This window comes from Spermophilus citellus (genome assembly GCF_964194105.1).
Source record: "Spermophilus citellus genome assembly, chromosome: 6".
Taxonomy (NCBI): Eukaryota; Metazoa; Chordata; class Mammalia; order Rodentia; family Sciuridae; genus Spermophilus; species Spermophilus citellus.
In genome coordinates, this window is record NC_138187.1 from 66,822,602 (window position 1) to 66,850,192 (window position 27,591).

General features: G+C 32.9%; 1 protein-coding gene across 3 annotated transcripts in view; it reads left to right on the top strand.

Annotated features, from left to right (window-relative positions):
* The window catches only part of ZEB1 (zinc finger E-box binding homeobox 1), a 167,967-nt gene that overhangs the window by 99,101 nt on the left and 41,275 nt on the right, over positions 1 to 27,591 (top strand). For all 3 annotated transcript variants that reach the window (XM_081297384.1, XM_081297385.1, XM_081297386.1), the window contains exon 2: positions 9,603 to 9,803. In XM_081297384.1, coding sequence (XP_081153510.1) covers positions 9,603 to 9,803 — 201 coding nt within the window. The remainder of the gene's footprint in view (positions 1 to 9,602; positions 9,804 to 27,591) is intronic.

The following is a 27,591-nucleotide window of genomic DNA, read 5'->3' on the forward strand; positions in this document are numbered from 1 at the left end:
GTACTATTGTAATCAAGAGGGTCTATACATTTAAATAGGGTAGTCATAGAAAATCTCACTAAGGAGGGAAAATTAGGCTATGCATAAAGAACATTCCAGGTACAGTGACTTGAAGCTCAGAAGCCTTGAAGTAGGAGGCTAGTGTCGCTGGAATGGAATGAGTCAAGTGTAAAGTAGAAGACAAAATCAGAGATAATAGGGTGTCAGCTCCTGAAGAGCCTTTAGATTATAGTGAGTAAGATGACAACTTATTTGATGGTTTGAGCAAAGGAGGGACAAAATTCCACTGTGCTTTAAAAGGAAGTTTTTGTCTGCTGTGTTGAGGAATAACTATAGGAAGACAAAGTAGCAGTGGGGAAACCAAGTAGGAGGCAATTAACTGTGGATGAGATGATGGTTGCTTCAGTTGAGAGGTGATGGTAGTAAATTTGTAGTAAGTTGGTCAGAGTCTGAATGTATTCTTGAAGTATTTTCCTGCAGATTAGATAATGGGGTATGTGGAGCAGGTGAAGTCAAAAGTGACACAAGTATTTTTAACCTGAACAAATGGAAGAATGAAATTACCACTTATTGAAATGGAGAAAACGTGTCATATCCAAAACCTGACTCCTGATATTTACTGTGAAAGACACTCAAATGAATGTTTTAGGTAGACAATTTGGTATATGAGTCTGGGGTTCATAGAAGTTTGGACTGAGAGATAAAGCTCAGAATCAACAAATGACATTTAGAGCTGTGAGGCAGATTGGGATCCAAGAGATGGAGGAAAAAATGGAAAAGAAGCAGACAGTGAGTTAAATTAAAAACCAGTGAAGTCAAAAGACAAGATGGTTTTGAAAAGGAAAGAGTAATTGGATTGTCAGATGCTGGTAGCTCAAGTAAGGTGAGGAGTGATAATTGTCATTGGATTTAGTGGTGTAAAAATCCTGCACAGTCTTGACAAAAACTTTGATTTTATAGTGCATTATAGTTTTACATAATATTGGGGTTTGTTTTGATATAATTATACATGCATTAAATACAATTTTTAATGGAGTGTGGCTATTATGGTATGTTTAAGATAAAATAAGAATAAACAAATCTGAGACAAGTTTAAGCCAATTTTTTCTTTTTTTATTTGTTCAAAACATTACAAAGCTCTTGACATATCATATTTCATACATTAGAATCAAGTAGGTTATGAATATTGCAGTAAAGGAATGAGATATAGCACTGGGAAGAGTGGAATCTAATCAGGATAAGGGTATAGTTAGAAGAGGGGTTTTTGAAACCCTCTTTTTAAGGGCAAGAAAGTTGAAAATATTAGATTAGAAGTGATTTTGATAATAGAGGATTGAACTGTATATTTCTTCCATTAGTGAAGTGTGGAACATCTTTTTATATGTTTATAGCCCTCTCATATTTTGTGTGTGTGCATTACCTTTGGATATTCATCCTTTTCCATGGGTATTTAAGACTATTTTTAATCTTTAAAAAATAAGCCTTTTCACATGTATTATATTTTTCACAGTTTGTTATTTATCTTTTGACTTGAATTTTTTTACATTAAGTTGTGAGTATTGCTGTCATATTTGCAGTGGCCTTTCTTATCCCAGGATTGTAAAAGGGTATGCCTGTGGGGGTTTTTTTTTAGTAATATTATGGTTTTACTAAGTTAAAGCCTTTGATTCATGTGGATTTCATTCTGGTGATAGTTATGATGTAGAGAACTGGATTTGTTTATTCACAGTGATTTTAATTAAAAAATGTGCCTGTCTTTCCTTCCCACTCCCACTTTTCATGAGACTTCTATTATGGATCTAATTTTGTTTTGTATTCAAATCCATTAGTTGTCTATTCCTATGAACATATAAATTTCTTTCCATTTCTAAAGTTTTAAGATATATTTTGCTTAATGTAACTCCATATTGTTGCATATATTACTAACTCATTATTTTTTATTACTGGACAGTACCCCATTGCACATATGAACAACAATCTGTTTACTTTTTCAGTTTTTGATAGAGGAAAAAAAAGATATATTTCGCTATCTGGTGTGCCTACTCCACATTCTCCTACCACCACCATTTCTATTATTTTTCTGAGTTTTACTGAATATTTTTATATGTTTGTTTTCCCAGATAATTCTAACAGTATATATTGAATATATATGTTTAGTACTGTACTAAGTGTTTTGAGTATATAATTATTTTCATCATTATGAGAACCATGTGAGGGGCATATTATTATTATCCCCATCTTACAGAGGGGAAAATAGAGGTATGAGGAAAATGAGAGGAAACAGAGGCATAGGAAAAGTGTGTTAACATCCCAAGGAGACATGACTACTAAATGGCAAAACCGTGATTTGAACCAGGCAGTCAGTTTTCATAGACTAGGTTCCCATCTTTCTAGATGATCATTAGAATCATTAATCTAACTATCTAGATTTAGAATCTAAAATAGCATGTTAATATTTGGATCCGAATATTATTGAATTTATAACAGTTTAAGAGTGAATTGATATGCTTATAATATGAAATCATTCTGTCTAGTAATAAGATATATCTTTTCATTTATTTGAATCTTCTTTTATGACCCTCAATAGAATATTAAAGGTTTCTTTATGTAGGGCCTTCATGTTTTCTTTAAGATTTTCCTTCATGCCTTGTATATTTTGTGTCTATTATTAATAGGATTTTTTCCTTCTATTCTAATTTCATCTAGTTATTGTTGGCTGTATTAGAAAGCCATTAATTTTTTCTGTTGAACTCATGATTAATTATTTACCAAATTTTCTTACTGCTAGTAGTTTTTACCTATGACATTTTTTCTGAATTTTCCAGAAATGTATCATACCACCAGTAAATAATAATTTTGTTTTCTTCCTTCCAATATTTATATATTTTCTTTTGTTCTTTTAAAAAATTGGCTTGTTCTATTAGAACATTGTTAACAAAGATGAGAGTATCCATTTTTATACTATAAATGCCTCTGATACATAAAACATTTATCATGTACTGACTTCAGTTTTGTTTTTATAAAAATGTATTTATCAACAAAAATGGTAAATTATTTTTCCAATGCCTTTCAGTGTCGATAGAAGTCATTGTTTTTACTTTACTATGTTAGCATAGTGAACTCTCATATGTAAAGTTGAATAATGTCTGTATTTTATTCTTTTAATGTATTAATAGGTTTAGTATTTTATTTTATTTAGAACTTTTTGCATCAGTCATAGCAAGTAAGCATGTACATGCACACATGCATGTGTGTATGCTCTTTCTCAGATTTTAGTTAACTATTATTATGTTGGGTTCATAGGAAGAATTTGAACTCTTTGTTTTCCTCTCTCTTTAAAAAGTAGCAGAATTGTCAGTCCTTTGAAGATCTGAAGAAGTTCACCTAGGAAAACATCTGGCAATTTTTGGGTGGTTAACTATGTGAATACTTACTAAATTGATCCTATTATTTGTCTGTCATACTATCTCTTCTATATGAAATTGTAATCTCCATCTAGGCTTTCAAATTTACTTCCTTAGATTTGCAAAAAATATTTATGGTTGTTTTAAATTTCTTTATAATTGTAGTTACTTTAACTCCATTTACATCTTACTTTTATCACATTTTTTATTTGGTGCTAGAGATCGAATCAAGGCCTTGTGACGTGCTAGGCAAGTACTCCACCCCTGAGCTACCTCACAGTAGCATTTGTATTTTAATATTAAACATTTGTGCTTATTAGTTTTTCTTCATAACTAAGTGGGCTACTGGTCTTCTCTGTTTTATTGGTTCTTTGAGTGCTAAGCTTTTAAATTTATTTACCAATTACATGACCTGTATTTTTGATTCAATAATTTCTGCCATTGTATTTTTTATTCTGTCTTCACATTTTTCTTGGATTTCATCATACTACTTATATTCCATAAATAACAATTCATATAAATAAAAAATCGTGTTTTTTATAAAGAAAGATTGCCTAGGAAGGAAATATTAGTTGTTAATAAATTAATGTGAATTATTTTAATTCAAATACTTTTCTCACGTGCAAAAAAGAACCATCTATTTCTGGGAATGAATTTTGCTTAATCTTTCAAGGACTTGGCTCTTTAACTGTTTCATCTTCCTGTTTGTAAGCTGAACTTGCATCAGCTAAAATTTGCTCATTGAGTGAATGAGAGTTTTGACAAGGCTGGAGAAGAAGAAAGTAATTTGGAAGGATGGCTCTTGTTGAGAGCATATAGATAGGAGAACTACGGAAGATGAGGAAAAGGCAGAATAAGAGCTAAGAAAATACCAAAGACAAATCCTGTGAATCCTTAGTGATTATTATATGATGAGAGACAGGAAAAAATTGGAAGTAGATAATTCTGTGAGCAGTCGCAACACTTTTCCTGCCTTTACCTATCAGTTTTCATTCTATTAATAGTCTGTATCTGAAGACAGTAAAAACCACTCACCCTTTTCTAGGTGTTAATAATCATTGCCTTTCATTGGAATTAAATTTTAAAAGATATTTTGAAAATATTAAAATATTTTATGATTATTTTTCAACTTAATAGGTACCCCAGCGTAAGAAAGATTTTATGTACCAAGGAATTTTTTAAAATCTTCTTAATTTTGCTGACCCATTGTTATTTATTAAAACCTAACATGTTCATAGTACTTGGGGCATTCTAAAATTATGGTGATGCTTTTATTTAAAGGACTTAAAATTAGATAATATTCACCTTGCAAATTTTATGTTACGTATCTATTACATTAAATATGTACATTATTACCACAAATCCTTCATTATACAGTAAAATACACATAGATGATAAGTTACTGTTATTTATAAATTAAGCAAAGAACCCGTATTAACAGATATTTATACTTGGTGGAGAGTATTGTATTTCTGTACAACATAAACTCCTCTTTCCTAGAGTAATAGGTGGAGAAGTTTTCCCTAATCGTATGAATTGTCAGATGACTTCCCCTTTCTATTTTGCTTGCTTATTTGCCTTGTCTGATTTACCACAGTTTTGTTTTCACTTTTCTAGATTATCAGTACCACTTAATATACTAACTTGTTTCTTCACTGAGAAAAGTAAAGTGTGGCCCCATATTCAGTTCAACAAATAATTCTGTACCTACTATGTGGAAGGCAGTGTACAGGGATTCTCTTTGTGACATTATGTTTGTGCATCATGTTACTTTGGTTCCAACTGATGTTAAAAATAATGGAAATACTCATCACCACTTTTCTCTTCATATTTCATAGCACTCATGCCTGAATTTCTGTTGTTCTTAGTAGAGTATTAACATATGTAAAACATTCTGCTCCTTAATAAAAGTAATTTTCATCAGCTCTGAAGAACGTAATTCAAAGTGTGTTTTTCCTAGGTGATTCTTACATCATGACAATGCACTAGTTTGATGTCTGTGAAACTAGTTTGTTAAAAATAGTCTGTATTTGTAATTCATCCTTAAGTCTTTTTTAAGTAAGATTTTATTTTTATACTATGCAAATGAGTTTGTTTTAGATGTGAATAGGTGAGATGAATATAAGCATTTATTAATGTCATAATGTAAACAGAAACATCTCTGGAAAGAAAACATATGTCAAAACATGGCCTTAGCTTGTGGCTTTAATCAATACATAACACTTTTATCATCTGATAAAAATTGAAGACCTCAAAGTTAATGTTTCTCCTCTTTCACTTCCTCCCTAAGTTTTTCCCCTATGCAGACCTAACCTGCTGTTGGTAGCTACAGTCATCCATTATGATGAGATTCTTTATTTATAAAATGCTTAAATGATCTTGTAACAACTGTAGTTGAGACTGTAGTGTTCTTTTCTGAAACCATATTCATCTAATTTATTTAATTATTGTATTATGATTGAACATTACTTAAGAAATAGATGTTTACATGGTACTTTCATGAGTACAGTTGATGTGATGCTACATGCAGTTTAGAACTAAAAGTGATATGTGAATGTCATTCAAAGGTTTTTTACTATAATTATAATATTACCCCATAGTATACTGTGTTTTGTTTTCTTATGAGATTCTAATGATTAGAATCCCTTCATTTGAAAATATTTTCAGTATCTAATTGTTATAAAGTGTGGAATTCTAGGTCCCCAGAATAGGATAGACACTTTTTTAGCAATACCTAAACATTAATGAAATGTTAAGTATTCTTGACTTACCATTATTGCAACAAAGTGTGTAGGCTGTGGAATCAGGCACAGGCACACCTGTGTTTTGAGTCCAGCTCTCAACTCAATAGCTACATAACCTCTGATAGATTAGTTAACTACTCTTATTTTTTGTCTACTAAGGAAATATAGTAGTACTTGCTTATTAATAGTTGCTGCAGAAATTCGGTAAAATGATGATGATGATGATGATGATGATGATGATGATGATGATAGCTGCAGCAGCAGATCCACTTCCATATCCTTACCATGTGCCAGACACTCATCTAAAGCAAATATTTTGTAATCATTAGATTCTTACAGTCATCTTGTGCATTTGGTGCTGTTATATCTGACTTTAAATACCAGCAAATAGCACCAACAAGAACAACTTCCAAGAAGTCAATATGTTCCGTACTACATCTAGTGACAATAAGAATGCACTGAAAATATTATCATTTTCTTTTGAAATTTAAATTTATGTTGTGATTTGAGGGTTATGTTTAAAGGTTTAAAAACTGTTTGGCTTACCTAATTTTTTATCCTTGCTTTCTTGATATTTTGGTATTTTAATTAAAACTCAATCAGGATAATCATCTATTGTTAAGAATTATACCACTTTCAGAGTGAATAATGGATACCAAAATATACTTGGGTTGGGGGAGGAAGAAGTTCTAATGTTCTGTAGCACAGGTAGGGTTAATATAGCTTACAACAATTAAATGCACATTTCAAAATAACTAGGAGAGAAGAGTTTGGAAGTTCCTAATGCATAGAAGTGATAATATTTGAGGATATGAAACGCCTGTTTACCCTGATTTGATCATTACACATCATATACATGTACTCAATTATAACATTTTACCCTATACCAAAGTACAAATATTATATGTCAATTAAAAAACAACCATATACAACTCTAGACAAAATACTTTATTATTATTATTCAAAGATTAAACAGTACTGAAATATGGAAGTAGATGTGCAGAAAATTGGGTTACTGACACTCTCATTGGCTACTAGAATTTATCCAGGGCTTTCTTTACCCTCTGTGCTTTTGGTGGTGGTGCTTTTAAATAATTAGCTCTGAAGACCCTCAAGCAAAAGATTCATCAGGAAACTCTTACCGCCAGCCAGTTATGGACCAACCTTTGAGAATTAGTCCCCTTATACACATACACAATTCACTTTGTTCATAATTTGGATGAAGTACAAGAAATTCCATCTTCCCGCCTTGATACATATTTTGCCTTTGCTATGTTAAAGAACATTTTTTCTTTATTATATTGATGAAACAAATCTTTCCAGGTAGTATTTGTGGAAATATTTTAAAAGGCATTTTGAAGGGCAGTTTAGCATCATCATCATCATCATCACCACCACCACCATAAAATAAGTTTTACTGTTAAAGCAATAATTCTACTCCTACTGATCTATTAAAAGTCTTTAAGGACTGAACAAAAATAGATTTGTAAGAAAAATTATTGTGACCTTGTTGCTAGTGTTACCACTGAAAACAAACTAAATTTTGTCAATGGACACTTGATTAAATTTTATCTGTACAATGGAATGCTATATAGCCATCTAAAGGAAAAATAAGAAAACTTCATAGGAATATTGCCAAGATATGTTATAAAGTGGCAAAAAAACTAAGTGGCAAAACAGTGTTATTTGGTGCTATATATACATTTTATATGGGCAATGTAGGGCTTATATTAAATATAAATTTAATGAGTATGAAGTGAGGTTTGTATTATAGTTAAATGAAATAAGATATGTGATAATGATTAGCATCATGCTTCCCTAATGATAGAAATAAATATATTTTGCCAAGTTGAAGAAGGAGAAATAGAGGTATTTTTACTTATTTTACATGTTTTATATTTTCTAGATTTTTTTCTACAAAAAAAAGTTTTATAATTAGAAAACCATTTGCTTTTGGTAAAACAGCTGGAATAATGTATTCATGCCAAAGTATCAATTAACACCACAAAATGATATTTTTCTTTTGATTCAAGATACTGAAAAATTTCTAATAATGAACACAATGGTTAACTCAGGTAGTCTTTTGAACAAAGGGGATCTTCCTAATGTCCATAAAAGCGGTTTTGGAGATTTGGTTTATTTGTTCTCACCTTTACATATTCACCCATACTTTTAATTGTATCTCTTCATATTCTCAGTGTGTGTCTGTGTGTGTGTGTGTATGTGTGTACACACGTGCGTGCATACGTGCACTTATTTAGGGAAATATACATGTGTATTATTTAAGCATTTAGGTGGTTTTCTTTCAAGAATGGCTGGAAACTTTAAGGAGGCAAGGCAAAGAATAACTGGAATTAATTATTGCTTAATTATGTAGACAAAGTGAAACTTTCCTTTCCCTTTTTTTTCTTCACCCCAATCTTAGCAGATAGTTTAAAAAAAGATATTCCAGTGACAATACCCCATTAAGTACTAAATATTTATCTCTTTAGACTGATTATTAGAAGGACACCAGAGGAAAACTTTGCTTATACTAGATTATTTGTTTTAGCAAAATTTATTCTCAACTATTTCTTATGGATTCTATGAAGTATAGCAGAATTTCAGAGTAATTATATGTCTTTATAATGCAGGTGTTAGATTTCATTTAAGTTTCTTAAAATTGTGGAAATTGTGCCCATTTGAAAACTTGTGAATGTCAATTTTTTTATAATTACAGACTTAGAAACATTGGTTAAATTCGTTGATTGCATGGAAATTTGACTAAATTGATTCTTTCTAAAATCAGTATGAGATTAATATGAAATACATGGGCTAATTGACAACTAGACAATATTTTTCTTGTGGTAAATTTGAAGCTGTGCTGCAATTTTATTTAGGAAGATGGCTTTTTTTCTTTAGTTGTAATGCTTTAATGATTTGAATCCCTAATTGTACATAAGCAGTATTGTGTGCAATAAGCTCATTATGGTTTGAGAGAATATTTGTTTAATATAGTTTAAAAGTATAAGATATGGAATCAGACTTTTGGGCTTCAAATTCTGGCTTTGTGACTTCCTAGCTTTCTGATCTTGAACAAGTTATCCTCTTTTTTCTTGGTTTTGGCATCCATAAAATAGATATAAGTAGTAGGTGGTAGAACTCTGTTTCATATGGTTGTTACAAAGTTGTAAGAATTAAATGAATTAAGATGTATAAAGAATTTGTGTGTATAGTTGGTGTTCAGTAAGTATAGCTGCTGCTATTTATCATTTTGGTTATCTAGTATAGAGTAAATGCTATAGGTATGTGTATGTTGTAAAATTAATTGTTTGTGCATTGTGGTCTAAAAGAAAGTATTATTGAGTTACAGACAGCCTAAAATATCATTTATAATTTCTACTTTTCTGAGGTGTGAAAATGATTTTTATAACACTAGTAAGTTTTGATTATTCATTTCTTGTTTGTATTACAGTTACAAATTATAATACTGTGGTAGAAACAAATTCAGATTCAGATGATGAGGACAAACTCCATATTGTGGAAGAAGAAAGTGTTACAGATGCAGCCGATTGTGAAGGAGGTGTGCCAGAAGATGACCTGCCAACAGACCAGACAGTATTACCAGGGAGCAGTGAAAGAGAAGGGAGTGCTAAGAGCTGCTGGGAAGATGATGGTGAGCCAGACTTTCTACAGTATTCTATTAGCCTGTATTCTACTTTATTTTTAAAAGTATATATTAACCAAAAGATAAATTGGATAAAAAGGTTCAGATGAATAGAAAACTTTCTTGTATATCAAACAATATTGGGTGTTTTGCTTATTTAAAAGATTATAAAACAGAATAATAAAGTTGTTTTGACCATATTTACAATGACACAATATATTGAATTTAGTAAATTTTTCTAACTATAATCAAGCATGTTGATATAATTGAACCTACCTTTAATTTCACATTGTGACCTCCCCCCATGAAGAATATACATAGAAACATTAGTTTATTTGGTATAGTAAAAATTATATAAAATGTACAAAAAAAAATCCCAAACAGATAAATCATGGAAGTATTTTTAGCATTTGTAAGCCTTTCTACATACACAAATATTAGAATCCTATAAGCAATTTGGGTCTTTTACTTGGTTTAATTTTTTCACTAAAGGAAAATTTTTACTTAGGTAAAGCATGGTTTAGTGAAAGGAGAAATGAAAGTAAGGAGACCCTCTACTTATTGCCTTCTTAAACATTGAATGTTTAATCTTCTTCTTCATCTATCAAAAGGAGAAATTGGACTTTAGTCTTTTATTCTAGCTCTAATAGTCCTCATTTCTACTTTTCCTGATAAACTAGTTCAGTTATTTAGCCTGATTGCCAAGATTTAAGCATTAGTGTTATTTTTTAAAGGAGGTAGAAATGGTAGGTATTGTGAATTAGAGATATTGAGAATCAGAAAAAAGGGCATCATTAAAGTAAATTATAGGAGGTCAAATCTACGGTCAGTGAAAGAAGAAGCTGCCTAGTAAGAGGCAAGTTTAAGGAGGTCATCTAGATAGGATATCAAAAGTAAGCTAAAAAAAATCTAGGGAAAGAGGTCAATATGCAGGTCAGAGAATCTGGATAATGAAATAAAGATGCTTAGAAAAAAGTCCAAATAGGAGGCACAGGGTAGCAGAAATTAAGATTTCTACAGTATGGCAAATCTTACAGCATCAAGGAGAAACATCTGAATCAGAAAGGGTAGAAGTCCTAGAGAAAATACTAACGCATCTTAAAACCAGGAGCTGGCCTGCAATGGAGATGGACACTTTTAAATTCTGTTCCCTAAAAATACACTTGCCTAAGAAAAATGCTCAACTTAAATTTTGAAAACATTTTATAATAATTTTAATTTGGGGGTTACTAGGAGCACTTGGCCACTGATCCACCTATTTTGTATTTTATTTATTTAGAGACAGGGTCTCACTGAGTTCCTTAGCCCCTTGCTTTTGCTGAGGCTGGCTTTGAAGTCTCCATCCTCCTGCCTCAGCCTCCCAAGCCACTGGCATTACAGGAGTGTGCCACCTCACCGAGCCTGAGGAATTTTTGAGTAAAACAGTGCTGGTCTTGATTTCTAAAGACCTAAAAGAGGTTAATTAGACAAAAGGAGAAAGAACACAAGGTGCTTCAAGCAGAAGAAGCAACAAGCATGAAGTCACAGGGCTTCAGCAAGGAGTATTCACGGAAAATGAAATCAGAAAAGTAAACAAGGGAAGGAATATAAAGTGCTTGTGTACTAAATCAAGGAATTTGAACTTTATCATGAAAATTATAAGAACAACAACACTGATATGAAATTCAGAAGTAAGTCTAGAGCAATATGGGATTTAAAAAAAACCTTCAGGGGGTAGTGAGCCTAAGGCCAGAGTGCACCTTCAATAAAGATGCATTAGTATTTCAGGAAGAGGTAGTAGTTCCTGAACCAAAGCCAGGACCTCTGAAATGGAAATAGAAGGGAAGTATTTTAAAAAATGTAGGAGGTAGAGTTGGTTGATTCTATATAGAAAGTATTATAGGGAAAAGATTGATTTAAGTCCTAGGTTTCTGGAAAGCAGAAACCAGAGAAATCAACTTGCTTACTTACTGTGATGGCCAGATAATGGTAGAGCAATTAGTTAAACTTTAATATTAAATTCAAAACATTTTGAGCAGGTGTTTCTTATATTTCCTATCTGTGGGTCCAAATCTGTGTACTTGATCCAAAGTCTTAATATGGAAGCTAGAAGAAAATTATCTGTCTGGAAAGAAGGAAATACAGAGAATGACATAGATTAAGGGATAAAGAAAGATGAACAAAAATCAGGGAAAAGGTTCTGTTTCTTAAAATATGTTGGGATAGATTTTTTGGAGTAACTCTCCCACTGAAAACAACTAATTATGCTTTATTTTAAAGAATAAAAAATAAATAAATCCTAATGGTTTAAAGAGCTAAGTAGCTAATAGGACATTAATATATAAAAAAACTTAAGGGAAGATAGGAACCTACAGATGTAAGTAGAGCAGATCATAGAAGACTTTTTTTTGTTTTTATCCTTGAGCGGATTGCTAAACTAGGATTATATAAGATACAGTTTTTTAAGTCTCTCTGAGGGGGGTAAAAAAACTGAGACCACTAATACCAGCTCTTCCCCTAGTATGCATGTTAGTTAATTTCCCATTTTTGTGACAAAATATCTGAGGCAAATCAATTTAAAGAAGAAACCATCAAAAGATTACCATCTAAGAAAAGCCCAGGACCGGATGGGTATACAGCAGAGTTTTACAAAACCTTTAAAGAGGAACTAATACCAATACTTTTCAAGCTATTTCAGGAAATAGAAAAAGAGGGAGAACTTCCAAATTCATTCTACGAGGCCAACATCACCCTGATTCCGAAACCAGACAAAGACACTTCAAAGAAAGAAAACTACAGACCAATATCTCTAATGAACCTAGATGCAAAAGTCCTCAATAAAATTTTGGCGAATCGGATACAAAAACATATCAAAAAAATTGTGCACCATGATCAAGTAGGATTCATCCCTGGTATGCAAGGCTGGTTCAATATATGGAAATCAATAAATGTTATTCACCACATCAATAGACTTAAAAATAAGAACCATATGATCATCTTGATAGATGCGGAAAAAGCATTCGACAAAGTACAGCATCCCTTTATGTTCAAAACTCTCGAAAAACTAGGGATAACAGGAACATACCTCAACATTGTAAAAGCAATCTATGCTAAGCCTCAGGCTAGCATCATTCTGAATGGAAAAAAATTGAAGGCATTTCCTCTAAAATCTGGAACAAGACAGGGATGCCCTCTCTCACCACTTCTGTTCAACATAGTTCTTGAAACACTGGCCAGAGCAATTAGACAGACGAAAGAAATTAAAGGCATAAAAATAGGAAAAGAAGAACTTAAATTATCACTATTTGCAGATGACGTGATTCTATACCTAGCAGACCCAAAAGGGTCTACAAAGAAACTATTAGAGCTAATAAATGAATTCAGCAAAGTGGCAGGATATAAAATCAACACGCATAAATCAAAGGCATTCCTGTATATCAGCGACAAATCCTCTGAAATGGAAATGAGGACAACCACTCCATTCACAATATCCTCAAAAATAATAAAATACTTGGCAATCAACCTAACAAAAGAGGTGAAAGACTTATACAATGAAAACTACAGAACCCTAAAGAGAGAAATTGAAGAAGGTCTTAGAAGATGGAAAAATATACCCTGTTCATGGATAGGCAGAACTAACATCATCAAAATGGCGATATTACCAAAAGTTATCTATAGGTTTAATGCAATGTCAATCAAAATCCCAACGGCATTTCTTGTAGAAATAGAGAAAGCAATCATGAAATTCATATGGAAGAATAAAAGACCCAGAATAGCAAAAACAATGCTAAGCAGGAAGTGTGAATCAGGTGGTATAGAGATACCAGACTTCAAACTATACTACAGAGCAATAGTAACAAAAACAGCATGGTACTGGTACCAAAACAGGCGGGTGGACCAATGGTATAGAATAGAGGACACAGAGACTAATCCACAAAGTTACAACTATCTTATATTTGATAAAGGGGCTAAAAGCATGCAATGGAGGAAGGATAGCATCTTCAACAAATGGTGCTGGGAAAACTGGACATCCATATGCAACAAAATGAAACTGAATCCCTTTCTCTCACCATGCACAAAAGTTAACTCAAAATGGATCAAGGAGCTTGATATCAAATCAGAGACACAGCATCTGATAGAAGAAAAAGTTGGCTACGACCTACATACTGTGGGGTCGGGCTCCAAATTCCTCAATAGGACACCCATAGCACAAGAGTTAACATCTAGAATCAACAAATGGGACTTACTCAAACTAAAAAGTTTTTTCTCAGAAAAAGAAACAATAAGAGAGGTAAATAGGGAGCCTACATCATGGGAACAAATCTTTACTCCTCACACTTCAGATAGAGCCCTAATATCCAGAGTATATAAAGAACTCAAAAAATTAGACAAGAAGATAACAAATAACCCAATCAACAAATGGGCCAAGGACCTGAACAGACACTTCTCAGAGGAGGACATACAATCAATCAACAAGTACATGGAAAAATGCTCACCATCTCTAGCAGTCAGAGAAATGCAAATCAAAACCACCCTAAGATACCATCTCACTCCAGTAAGATTGGCAGCCATTAAGAAGTCCAACAACAACAAGTGCTGGCGAGGATGTGAGGAAAAGGGTACACTTGTACATTGTTGTTGGGACTCCAAATTGGTGTAGCCAATTTGGAAAGCAGTATGAAGATTTCTTGGAAAGCTGGGAATGGAACCACCATTTGACCCAGCTATTCCCCTTCTCGGTCTATTCCCTAAAGACCTAAAAAGAGCATGCTACAGGGACACTGCTACATCGATGTTCATAGCAGCACAATTCACAATAGCAAGACTGTGGAACCAACCTAGATGCCCTTCAATAGATGAATGGATAAAAAAAAATGTGGCATTTATACACAATGGAGTATTTCTCTGCACTAAAAAATGACAAAATCATAGAATTTGGAGGGAAATGGATGGCATTAGAGCAGATTATGCTAAGTGAAGCTAGCCAAGCTCTAAAAAACAAATGCCAAATGTCTTCTTTGTTATAAGGAGAGTAACTAAGAACAGCCTAGGAAGAAGAGCACGAGAAGAAGACCAACATTAAACAAGGATGAGGGGTGGGAGGGAAAGGGAGAGAGAAGGGAAATTGCATGGAAATGAAAGGAGACCCTCAGGGTTATACAAAATTACATACAAGAGGAAGTGAGGGGAAAGGGAAAAATAATACAAGGGGGAGGAATGAATTACAGTAGAGGGGGTAGAGAGAGAAGAGGGGAGGGGAGGGGAGGGGAGGGGGGATAGTAGAGGATAGGAAAGGCAGCAGAATACAACAGACATGAGTATGTCAATATGTAAATCAATGAAAGCGTAACTGATGTGATTCTGCAATCTGTATACGGGGTAAAAATGGGAGTTCATAACCCACTTGAATCAAAGTGTGAAATATGATATATCAAGAACTATGTAATGTTTTGAACAACCAACAATAAAAAAAAAGAAAAAAAAGGTTTATTTCAGCTTACAGTTTCTAAGATTTACTTTCTGGTTCCTTGGCTCCTTTGTTTCTGGGCCTGTGGCAAGGCAAAACATAACAGTGTGTGATGGAGCCAAGGTACTCATCTCCTGGCAGTCAGGAAGCAGAGAGGGGAGGGGCCAGGATACCCTCTTCAAGGACATATCCCTAGTGATCTACTTCCTCCAACTAGGCCCCACCTCCTAAAGCTTTCACTACCTCTTAATATTGCTACCAGTTGGCCACATGAACTTTTGGGTGACATTTCAGATCTAAACTAAAGCAGGATGAATTATATCTTGAATATAAGAATGAACTAAAAGCAAACCATCTGCCATCCCTTCCATCTTCAAAAGTCAGCCAAATTGCCTTAGCTGGGTATTGGGAAGATAAAGATTGTCTCTGAGAAGTAGGAACCACAAGTTGTCTTGTATTGTTGAATGCCCAGTTCACATTGCTAAAAAACCTAATAAATCTCAAGCCATATTTGAAATTAAAGTGCAACTGTTGCAAATACTCATAGGCACTAAGCAGAAGGGAACATAAGTCTTTTGGAGAAATATATCTTTACCCTAGCACTACAGAAGTCTCAAATAATTTGGCAAGCAGATGGCAACATGAGTGAAAGATAATAAACAGGAGGAACTTATCTATAAAAATTTTAATTACTAGAGTTGTTATGATTCAGATTATAAAATGAATGTTCTATCATGTTTAAAGAAAAAGACAACCTTGAAATTAGCTGCTGTAATACCATTTTATAATAAAACTAGATGAGAATAACCTAATGGAATTCATAAAACTGAAAACAGAGTAATAAGAATTCAAAATTCAGAGGATGAATTTATCAGCAAGATAAATAGTTAAAGAAGTTAGAAATTGGAAAGTAGGAAAAAATTCACAAAGTGAAACATAGATAGTCATAGAAAAATATGAAAACAGGTTAAGAGACATGAAAGTCCAATATATATTTTAATTCCAGGTGAATAGAGAATAGGGTATCAGTAACATCTGAAGAAATAATGGCTAAGTTTTTTTCAGAATTGTTGAAGTACACCAGACTAAAGAGCCCCAAAATATCAAGGGGGTAAATAGGAAAGTGGTATGAACAAGATGGCAGAATAGAAGGTTCCATTCCTCATTCCTCCACAGAACATCAATTTTGGCAACTACTTACAAAAATACCTCTTCACGGTGGAGCTTTAGAGTCTTGTTAAAAAAATCCAGCACCTTGGAGCAGCAAAAAATATATCAGGAATAGATACCTTGAAGAGATTAAGAAGAGCAGTTTCACATTTACCTACATCACACCTATCCAGAAGTGGCACAGCTCAGTTACAAAGGGGGGCCCATTGGCCAGAGATTTCTCCCTCAGGGAAAAAAGAGATCAACGTGAGTGTGAGTACTTGGTTAACCCAAGACACTGAGAGGATCAGCATGACGAAGTTTGGTATAGCTAGAAACAGGGAGAAGGGGAAAGAGTACATACCAACCAGCATGTATTGCTCAGCCAGCTCAGATCTTGCTAACCTGTTAGTGGACTCCACCAAGGGACCCACTTATGGACTTCACAGAAAAATTCACCTCTGAACATCCCCAACCAGCTGATGTTTGCCCCAGCACCCTGCATGCATTTCATGGGCTACACCACATGTATTTCTATATTTGACCAGCTCTGAGCTCCCACAAACAAACAGGGATCTAAAAAAGCAGGAATAGATCTTAGCAGCCAGCTCAATTCTGCTGATTTTTGGAGAAGGCCCACAACCCTGACTCCTTTAGGGCATTGCCTTATGGAAAATCAATGGCACACTATTCAGCACCAGATCTGGCTTTGCAGGATCAAAAAAAAGACACACAATCTTAAGAGGGAATAGAGTACAACTTGTGTAACCATAGAAAAGGTCTGAGAGACCCCCAACAATTTCTAGCCAGATTCCTTGGTTAAGGTCTTTATTATGGTCTGAATGTTTATGTCCCCTCTAAAAAATTATGTCAAAACTTAATCCTCAATGTAACAGTATTAAGAGGGGGCTCTCTAGAAGATGATTAATCATGAGGGCAGAGCCTCATGAATGGGACTACAGCTCTTTCATAGGGAATCAAAGAAAGTAACACTTTTTTGTCTTTCCATCCCTTTTATTATATGAGGGTATAACATTTATCCCCTCTGGAGGATGTAGCAAAAAGGTGTCACCTTGTAAGCAGAATCTGTGTCCTCACAAGACACCAAACTTGCTGGCATAAGTTCACAGAAGACTTTCCAAGCTCTAAAACTGAGAAATAAATTTCTTCCCTTTAAAAATATCCAGTATCACTTGAGAACGTTATATTAAATGAAATAAGCAAACTCAGAAAGTCAGGGTTGTATGTTTTCTCTTATATGTGGAAGTTAGAGAGGAAAAGGGAAAAGAAAGGGAGGGGTGGGTCTTATTAAAACAAAGAGAGATCAGGAAACCAAATAGAAGAAAAGGATCAGGTGGGGAGGGGAATGAAACTGACCAAATTATACTGTTACATTTCGTACATTTATGAATATGTAACAATGAATCCCACCATTGTGTATAACTATAATGCACCAATAAAAAATGTAGAGAAAAGATAAAAAAGTTATCCACTCTCAGATATGTTGTTATATCAGCAAGAACAAATTAGGACAAACTTTGTCTCTAAAACTCATTAAAAACTGAAGAAAGTGATTTTTTTTCTTTAAATACCAAGACAGAAATGGAAACAACCTAGAAATATTAAGACCCAAAGAAAAATGACATCACAAAGGAACAAAAAGAAGCCTCAGTTACTAACCCCAAAGAAATGACAACCTATAAATTACCTGACAAAGGGTTCAAAATGATCATCTTATAGAAGTCAGTGAGCTCCATGACTAAATAAAATCAGGAAACAGTACATGAACAAAACTAGAAGTTCCACAAAAATAAAACAAAACAAAAAAAAAACCAGAAACCATTTAAAAAATCTGGAGCTAAAGAATTTATAGTTTATGAAGTGAAAAATTCAACAGAGGATTTCCATAGTAACCTTAATTAAGCAAAAAGGAAGAATTAGTAAACTTGAAGATGTACCATTTGACATTTTTCATTCAAAGGAGGAAAAAAGAGTTAAGAAAGCCTACAGGACTTCTGGGACACCATTAGGTGAACCATATGCCTGTTACAGGAATTCTAGAGGGATCAGAGAAAAAGGGTAGAAGACTTATCTAAAAAATAATGACAGAAATCTTCCCAAATTTGGAAAGGGAAATGAATATTGAGATCCAAAATGACAATGTTCAGAAGGATTGGTCAGGTATTGTGTAGAACAGTCCTCAATTTGTATTTGTCTGATTATTTTCTTATGATTAGTCTGAGGTTAAAGAACACAGTATTGATGTATTCTTATCACTTTGTGTCAGGAGTATTCAGATAACAACATTGACATTACTGTGATTTTTAATCTAATATAAGAACTTTTAGGAGGCTCATCAGCAAAGTGAATAATGAAGAGATTGTAGTAGAAATGAGGCCAGAGAGGTAATGAAATGCCAGGATATCTAAAGGTCTTATAAGCTGTTTGAAACCCTTCTACATCAGAAGAATTTGAATAAAGTGATATGATGTGATTTTCATTTTAGAAGTATAATTGACTGTTGAGAACAAACTAGAAGGAAGGGTAGAAGCAGGAAGACTATCAAGACTTTTGTTAATCTAGGGTGGTAGCTTGGACCAGGATAGAGGCAGTAAAGACAGTAAGAAGATGTTAACTTCTGGTTATATTTTTTAAATAGAGTTAATGGGATTTTTGGTGCATCATATCTAGATTGAGAGAAAAACAAAAGCTTAAGATGATTCCATGACAATTGAGTTTGGAGGGGGTCTAATAATGAGATACTTATTAATTTTAGTATCATTCCCACATGTATCTGTTTTCCTATTTTGATTATGTCATTTAGCATGCCTGTTTCCATCTTGTCATCAAGAAATTTTATGAGTAGAACCTGTCCCATGGAAAAATGAGAATTCATACCCCATTTGAATCAAATGTATGATATGTCAAGATCATTGTATTGTCTGAGCAACTAATGAAAAATTGAAAAAAAAGAAATTTTATGAGTAGAACCAAGGACAGAACTAAAGGCAGCATAAACTTTCTTCCATACACTAATTTTTAAATAAATTTATTAAAATATTCTGTGATCTGTGTCTTCAAAAATAAATATGAGAGATCTTGTCAGATACCCAGATATACTAGAGCTGCCAATTTTTTTCCAGCCATTACTTTTATGGTGTCTAAAATGGATGAGAGACCAGTTTATGACTTTTTTTTCTTTTAATAAACCTATTCTAGATGCTGGTGATCAACTCTTGTTTGGGATTGGTCTTGTTTTGATGCATAGATATACACAACAATACCTTTATAATCTATTCTAGAAAACATTCTCAGCATGGAAGTTAACATTTCTGATCTATAGTTTACAAAAGGATGTCCGAAGTAGAATATGCAAATTGAATGACATTTGCTCATCTCTCCTAGTTTCCACTATTTCTCAAAGATCCTAACCAGATTAGTATTTATTTTCAAAGACTTCTATTTTCTCAAATATATCAGACAGGAGATCAAGTGTTTTTGCACAGTGGCTTATGATCCTGGGTTTTGGTTCTATCTTTTGCTCTTTGAACTTAATACTTTTTGGAAGAGATCAAAACTAATTCTTGTAGTTCCTAGTTGCCTTTGTATTTGAGTCCAAATTCTATTCTTGCATGACAAATAATGCCATCAGTAATGTCTTTCTAAGTTTGGTTTTGCATTACTCTCCTTGTTCATACCCTTTTACTCTTCTAAACCTTTGCATATTCTATTCCCTCAGCCTCACTTACCCTTCTCTTCCTTTTCTGTTATCTCCTCCATAAGCTAGACATAGTGAATACTTCAAACCAATCAATGTACATAACTTTTTCCATGATTAGTTGATTATGAATCATTCTCTTCTATTAAATAAATTCTATAGGTTAGGGATTTTATCTTATTGATACTTGTATCTTTTACCCCTAATGCGTGATATACATTAGATGCTGAAAAAAATCTCCTACAAATGAGTTCATAAAGACATTTTCTTTTTACTGAGAAGAATCTTTCTAATTTGATACCATCCCACTTATTGATTCTTGATTTTACATCTTGCACTTTACTTAATCCAACATGATGACCATTTGGACCTACTTTTTCTTCTGTTAGGTACAGGGTCTCTCATCTAATTTCTAGGTCCTTGATCTGCCTTGAGTTGAGTTTTGTGAAGGGTGAGAGATAGGGTTTTAATTTCATTTTGCTACATATGGATTTCCAGTTTCCCCAGCACCATTTGTTGAAGGGAGTTTCTTTTCTCTAATGTATTTTTTGGCACCTTTGTCTAGTGTGAGATAACTGGATTTATGTGGGTTTGTCTCTGTGTCTTCTATCTTGTACTATTGGTCTACATGTTTATTTTGACACCAATACCATGCCATTTTTGTTACTATGGCTCTGTGGTATAGTTTGAGATCTGGTATTATGATGCCTCCTGCTTCACTTTTCTTGCTACGGATTGCTTTAGCTATTCTAGGCCTCTTATTTTTCCAAATGAATTTCATGATTTCTTTTTCTATTTCTATGAAGAATGTTATTGGGATTTTAATAGGAATCGTATTAAATCTGTACAACAGTTTTGGTAATAGGGCCAGAAATGGCCAATCTAAAAGCATGGGAGATCTTTCCATCTTCTAAGGTCTTCTTCAATTTCTTTCTTTAATGTCTTGTAGTTTTCATTGTAGAGGTCTTTCACCTATTTTGTTAGATTGATTCCCAAGTATTTTATCTTTTTTGAGGATGTTTTGAATGGGAGTAGTTTTCCTAATTTCTCTTTCAGTGGATTATCACTTATGTATAGAAATGTGTTTGATTTATGGGTGTTAGTTTTATATCCTGCTACTTTTCTGAATTCATTTATCAGTTCTAGAAGTTTTCTAGTGGATTTTTTTAGATTTTCTAAATGTAGAATCATGTCATTGGAAAATAGGGATAGTATGAGTTCTTCTTTTCCTATGCATAGCCCTTTAATTTCTTTTGTCTGTCTGACTGGTCTGGCTAGAGTTTCAAGGACTGTGTTGAATAGAAGTAGTGAAAGAGGGCATCCCTGTCTTGTTTCAATTTTTAAAGGGAATGCTTTCAATTTTTGTCCATTTAGAAGGATGTTCTTTTTTAAAAAAAATTCATCAATTATACTATCAATTTCAAGAAGATTTTCCCTTTCTTGCTTCCTTTCATTGCTTTTCTTTGCATTTTGAGAGCTTTAGTTCACTTTTATTTTTTATCTACCTGACACTTGTCATTATATTGTCTAAATTTCTATATTCATCTTTGATTATATGACATTCTTTTTGTCCTTTGTAAATATACTTTTAAAATATGTGCTACCTAAAAGCTTCCTCTGTACAACACTTTTCTTTCTTTTTTAGATTATATATCTCTTATAGATCAGACAGGGTGCTAGAGAAGGCAACAACCTGAAAACCTCAGAAGGTGTACACATATGCAGAAACAAGCCCCAAGAAAAACCTACTTTTCTCTAGCCAAAAGACCAGGAAGGAGGCAGCCTTCTAAGACAAAAAAGTTTAGACAATAATTGCTCTACTAGAGCTAAATACCACAGAAAAACCCTGCAGCTTTTCTTCTCCTTCCCACCAGTAAAGGCTGAGTAGGAAGCCTTATACTTCCATCTTCACTGAAATGAGGATCACAACACACACACACACACACACACACACACACACACACACACACAGTGGTATGGACAAGACCATTTAAAGAGCTGGAACTTTCATCTCCACCAAATGGTAACAACCACATCCCTTTCTCCTTCAGTGTCAATGGAGACACATAAGAAGCTTAGACTTCCATTTCACTTTTTCCTTGTGGTAATAGTGGTAATAAGAAATCCCCTCTCTTCCCTGCTGAGCAGGTGTTAGAGCATACTGGTGGAGAGTTAAGGCATTCAGAACTACACAGAGATAATGGAGTAGCCTTTCATCCATGGTGTCAATGAAAGCCACTTAGGAAGCAGTAATGAGGGCCTTGCAGCTGGGCTAAAAGTCTAGTGAGAAGCCTGAACTCTAACCTCTGCCTTGGAGTAATGAGCAGCTTCTTCCCAGGCAGGGGACCAGAATCTAATAGAGGATCCTAGACTTCTACTACCACTTGGTAGTAGTGGAAACACACCTTCATTTTCCACTGGAATGGTGTCATGGGAGAAATCCTGACCAGAAGACTGTCTTCTGGAGTGCCTCCATCTGTTTTAATAATAATTAAAATGTCCCATGTTTGACTTGAAATTACTTTTCATTCCACAAACTAGGAAATTCCAACTTGAATTAAAAAAGACATTGAACCAGCACCACAGTGACACTGATGTTAGAATTACCTGACAAGGATTTTAAAGCAACTATGGTAAAAATATTTCAACAAGCACTTCTGAACATGGCTTGAAACTGAAACAGACAGGTTTAGCAAAGAAATAGAAAATATAAAGAAGCACCAAATGGAAATTTTATAACTAAAAAAATATAGTAACTAAATAAAAGAAAAACTTTAGTCTATAGCCTCAGTAGCAGAATGAAAGAATCAATGAAGTTGGAGTTAGAATGATAGAATTTACCTAATCTCAACGACATAGAGAAAATACACTGGGGAAAAATGGACAGAATCTAAAATCTGTTCAGATCTAAAATTAATGACATTAGAATTCCAGAAAGAGAGGAGAAGATGTTACTGAAAAAAAGTATTCAAAGAAATAGCTAATTATTTCTAAAATTTAATAAAAATCATAAATGTATTCCCCAAATAGCATTAAAGAATCCATGTGAAGACTGAATTTTATAGTCAAACTTCTGAAAAGAGAATACTTAAAGAAATGAAAGTAGAGAATGATAAATGATACTTTTACCTGTAGGCAGATAAAAATTGAATGACATTGATTTTTTATAAAAAACTATGGAGACCAGCAGCATATATCGCACACTTCTAAAATATTGAAAGAAAAGAATTGTCCATCTAGAATTCTATATCCAGAGAAAATATTCCAAAAGAATTAAGAAATCTGGACATTTTTAGATTAAGAAATACTAACAGGGTTTATCACCAGCAAATCTACCCTAAATGTAGCTTTAAAAAAGACTTTAAAACAGAAAGAAAATGATAGAAGAAGGAATAATAGTATAATGGGAAGGAAGAAATAATGAGAGTAAAAATGTGTATACCCTTCATAAATACAATGGGTATATACAATAAAATCTCCTCAGGATTGACAATTATGTGATGATTGAAACAAAGATGCTACAAATATGGATAGATAAAATTAATGAAACCAGTATAGTGAGTATTAACAATTTCTAATTTTTTATTGTGTATAAGATACCTAAAAACTCGTATTTGACCAAATCCTATAGTAAATTTGATACCCAAATCAAAAGATATTTTGAATTGCATATTAATTCCTACCTTGACACACACACATACATACACACATATTTAACTTTTATAAATAAACTATACTTACATATAGTTTCTAAACCTATGTAAAGTAACAAGGCTAGGCTTTACCTTACTTAATTAATTAAAAAAATAGTAAAAGTTTGTATATATCACACCATGCTTAAAACCATCTTGTCCAGCCAAATGAACAAACCATTATACATAAATTATAGTTCCTTTGATAAACAATTTTGATTAAAGTAAAATATCAGTGCATTACCCTTGTTAAAAAGTACCCTTTCCCATTATGAGAGTTCAAATATTATTGTGAAAAAGTTCACAGCAAATTTTGTAGCACCACTCATTGATCTAAGACAACCAAAACTTCTTGCCAGAGCACTGATTCAGAGTCTTCAGCAAATTAATTTTAATTCACAAATAAGATTATTCACTCTTATTAATTTACTTTAATTCCTCTTATAAGTTGTCATTAAGTTGCTCTTGATCATGTATTCATCTTAGTTAGATAATGGGACTTCAGATTTCATAAGGAAACTTGTATCTTTAAATTGATTTTGTCTCCTCAAGATGATTCTTTCAGCTGACTTTGAAAGTTTGTTCAGTTTGGCTATGCTTGGTCAAGCTAACATGATCCTGAAGCAGAAACAGAGAACTTGGGTTACTACAAATGGAGCTTTCTCTGAAAAGCAGCCACTGCTTAATAAAGTTGCACTGTATTTTGCCATTACTTTCAAGTTCTGTTCTTTGATAAAACCTGTCTGTTGTATTGTTTTCTTTACTTTTTGTGCATTTAATAAATATACTTAGCCAATATGGAAGAAAACGGTGTCTCGATCATATTGTAACTTCAAGAAAACATGAATATAAAATTTTATGCTATTGAAAAACAGATTCGAAAATTTTGCTGAGAAGCAGAGAAATTGCACGGTTTTCAGAAAGAAGTTTAGAAAGCCAGTTGCTCAATGAAGGGTTTTCTGCCTGCTTACTGGAAAAAGAGCAAAGGAAAATGAAGCAAAGACCTTGTAATGTTGCCGAATTCAAGGAAGCCACAATACCTGTGTCAACTAACTAAAGATTTGTGAGCAAAAGGGGACACAATAAACAAGAAAGTGATCAGTGATATTCAGCTGTGTTAGAGACCTGATATTCACAGATCTGTAGCATAATGTAAATCAACAGCCTGAATTATATATGAAAATATAATATTCTTTAAAAATGTCATGTAATAAAGATCTTTAAAAACTATTATTAAAAAAACTATATTCTTATCTCAATTGAATGTTAATTTATAATTACATTCTTTAAAAGGATTTAATGGAAGAAGCAATTTTATTGTAGATATTAAGCTAGGATGTATTCACCATCAAAAATAAACAACAAAAAAAGGATAATTTAAGTGCTGAAGTGCAGTTGTCTGAAAATACCATCAACATTAAATTTTTATCGTGGGAAAGAAAATATGATTTGGCAGTGTTCCAGCATATCTGTATTCATCTTATAAGATCTTGTGGTTCAGCCAAACACTCCAAGCTTATGTCAGTTAAACCTTTTTAAATGCAATATTAACTTTTTAGATACCTGTCTTCAAGACTCCTTATGCTTTCAGTTTAAAAACATGTACAAAATACTAATCTGATAAATGAAATATCATTTAATATATTAGCTATTTCTTAGTATTTTAAAATTGTTGAGTTTTTAAAATGTCCCAATAGCAACTTGAACATTTTTATATGAAGTTTTAATACCCTATAGAAATTTACATATTTATAAAAATGCCAAAGCAATAAAAAGTTGTTATAAAAAATTTAAGACTCTGATCTTATATGTCATAGAAATAAGGCTTTCTTAGGCACAGGTAATAATAAAATACTATAAGTAATCTGTGCAGATATATTAGTCAATATCTAAATAAGCATTGAGCCAAATTGTATTTATTTCTTAAGACTTAGTTTAACTTACTCTTTGGAATCTTTTTCAACCAGAGTTGGAGTGTGATGTAGGAATAGTTCAGCTTGTGGCTTCTAGTCTTTACTGTACTACTGTGTCTTGAATTGCCCCTTTGCATTTGTAAAATAAAGAAATTGGGCCAAATGATGCCAGAGGGCTTTTTAAAAACTCTATTTATAAGGGAATTCACTTCTATTTGCACTAAATATAAAGCACTAATATTTACAAACCTCTGAGTATCTAAGCACTCAGAAATAAAATTACAAACCTCTGAGTATCTAAGTACTCAGAAATAACACTAATGAAGAAGTTAGGGCTCTCCCTACAATACTGAACCTCAGTTGTGCACTTTGCCCTTTTAAAAATCCCTATCAAATGCGCTACCTTCAACAAAGTGTGTATAGTTTATAGTCAAAAGTATTGTTACATGAGTTATTTCTTTTTTAAATTTGAAATTGTTACATCCATATTAGTATCTCATGCTTTCTCAGCAAACCTGATAGTAGTCAGTATACCTAGTGCCAGATCTAAGATTTAAATATCATTCTTCAATAAAAGGTACAAATCTTTATTTAGAGAAATGACTGATTCCGGACCAGTGACAGGGAAAATCTAAGATTAGCTGGAACATTAAGTGAAAATAAACAAATAAATATAAAATTATTATATCACATTAAAAGTCATATAAGTCATGTGAAGGAGCTCTCAGTGCCAAATCTAGAACAATATTTGCAACAAAATAAATGATGATAGTATTGGATAATAAGCCATAGAATAAGATAAATATCAGTGCATACCTATTTTCTTAAATACATGGGGTAAAGGAATAGTCCTTCTTTATAGTAGGATTCCAATTATAAATTAATGAGTAATTAGGGAAATGAAAATTCACTATTAGACAAACACCATGATAATAACTATTTCAGATAAGAACTATCAGTGGATGCTTAAAATGTGTGGATGGAGTTTTAATGAGGAAAAAGGACATTGGCATGTTTCAAAGTACTTCTCCACAAGATAATTATTAATTATAAAGAGAGACATCACAAGTAGTGTGAAGAAACCTGGCAGACATATCTCATTTACCAGGTAATCAAAGTTAACATCACCAATAATATAATATAGTGATATTCGATACCACTGGTGTGATACATTGGCAAGAGCACAGTTGTATATTCTTGCTTAAAATGTATAGCCTCACTCTAATCATTAGAAAACATCAGAGAAATTCAAGTTGAGAATGTTACAAAATACACGCCTAGTAATCTTTAAAAAATGTCAAAGTCATAAGATACAAGGAAAAAATGAAGCAACTTGTCAAAGTCTAACAGATCAGATTGTCAGATTTTGGTAATAGACTATGGAAACAAAACATGATATCCTAAATGCAATGTAGGATACTAAATTGCTTTCTGAACCAAGGAACAAAATAACAGTTGTAGTCTAAAAACTTGCAAAAATTAAATAAGTCTGTAGATTAGTTAATAGTATAATATTAATTTCATGTGTTACATAATAGTAGTTTGATTATATGAGATGTTCTTATAGAGGAATCTGGTTGAAGAGCATGCAGGAACTCTGCACTATTTATGTAACTTCTAAGTCTAAAATTGTTCAAATTAAAACTGTGTTTTTAAATCCTGATCAAAATGAAGCAAAAATTCTCTTTATTTTTGAGTTCTAATAGTATTTCTGAAAAAAGAATTTTGAAAATTATTTTAATAAACAGAACAAAAGAGAAAATATTGAAACATAATAACTCAACTTAGAAAACACATAACCTATCCGAAGCTCATTCTCAAATCTGTGACCATTCCTTAGCCTTTCTAGTAAAATGACTGTTAATTAGCCCCCAAGATC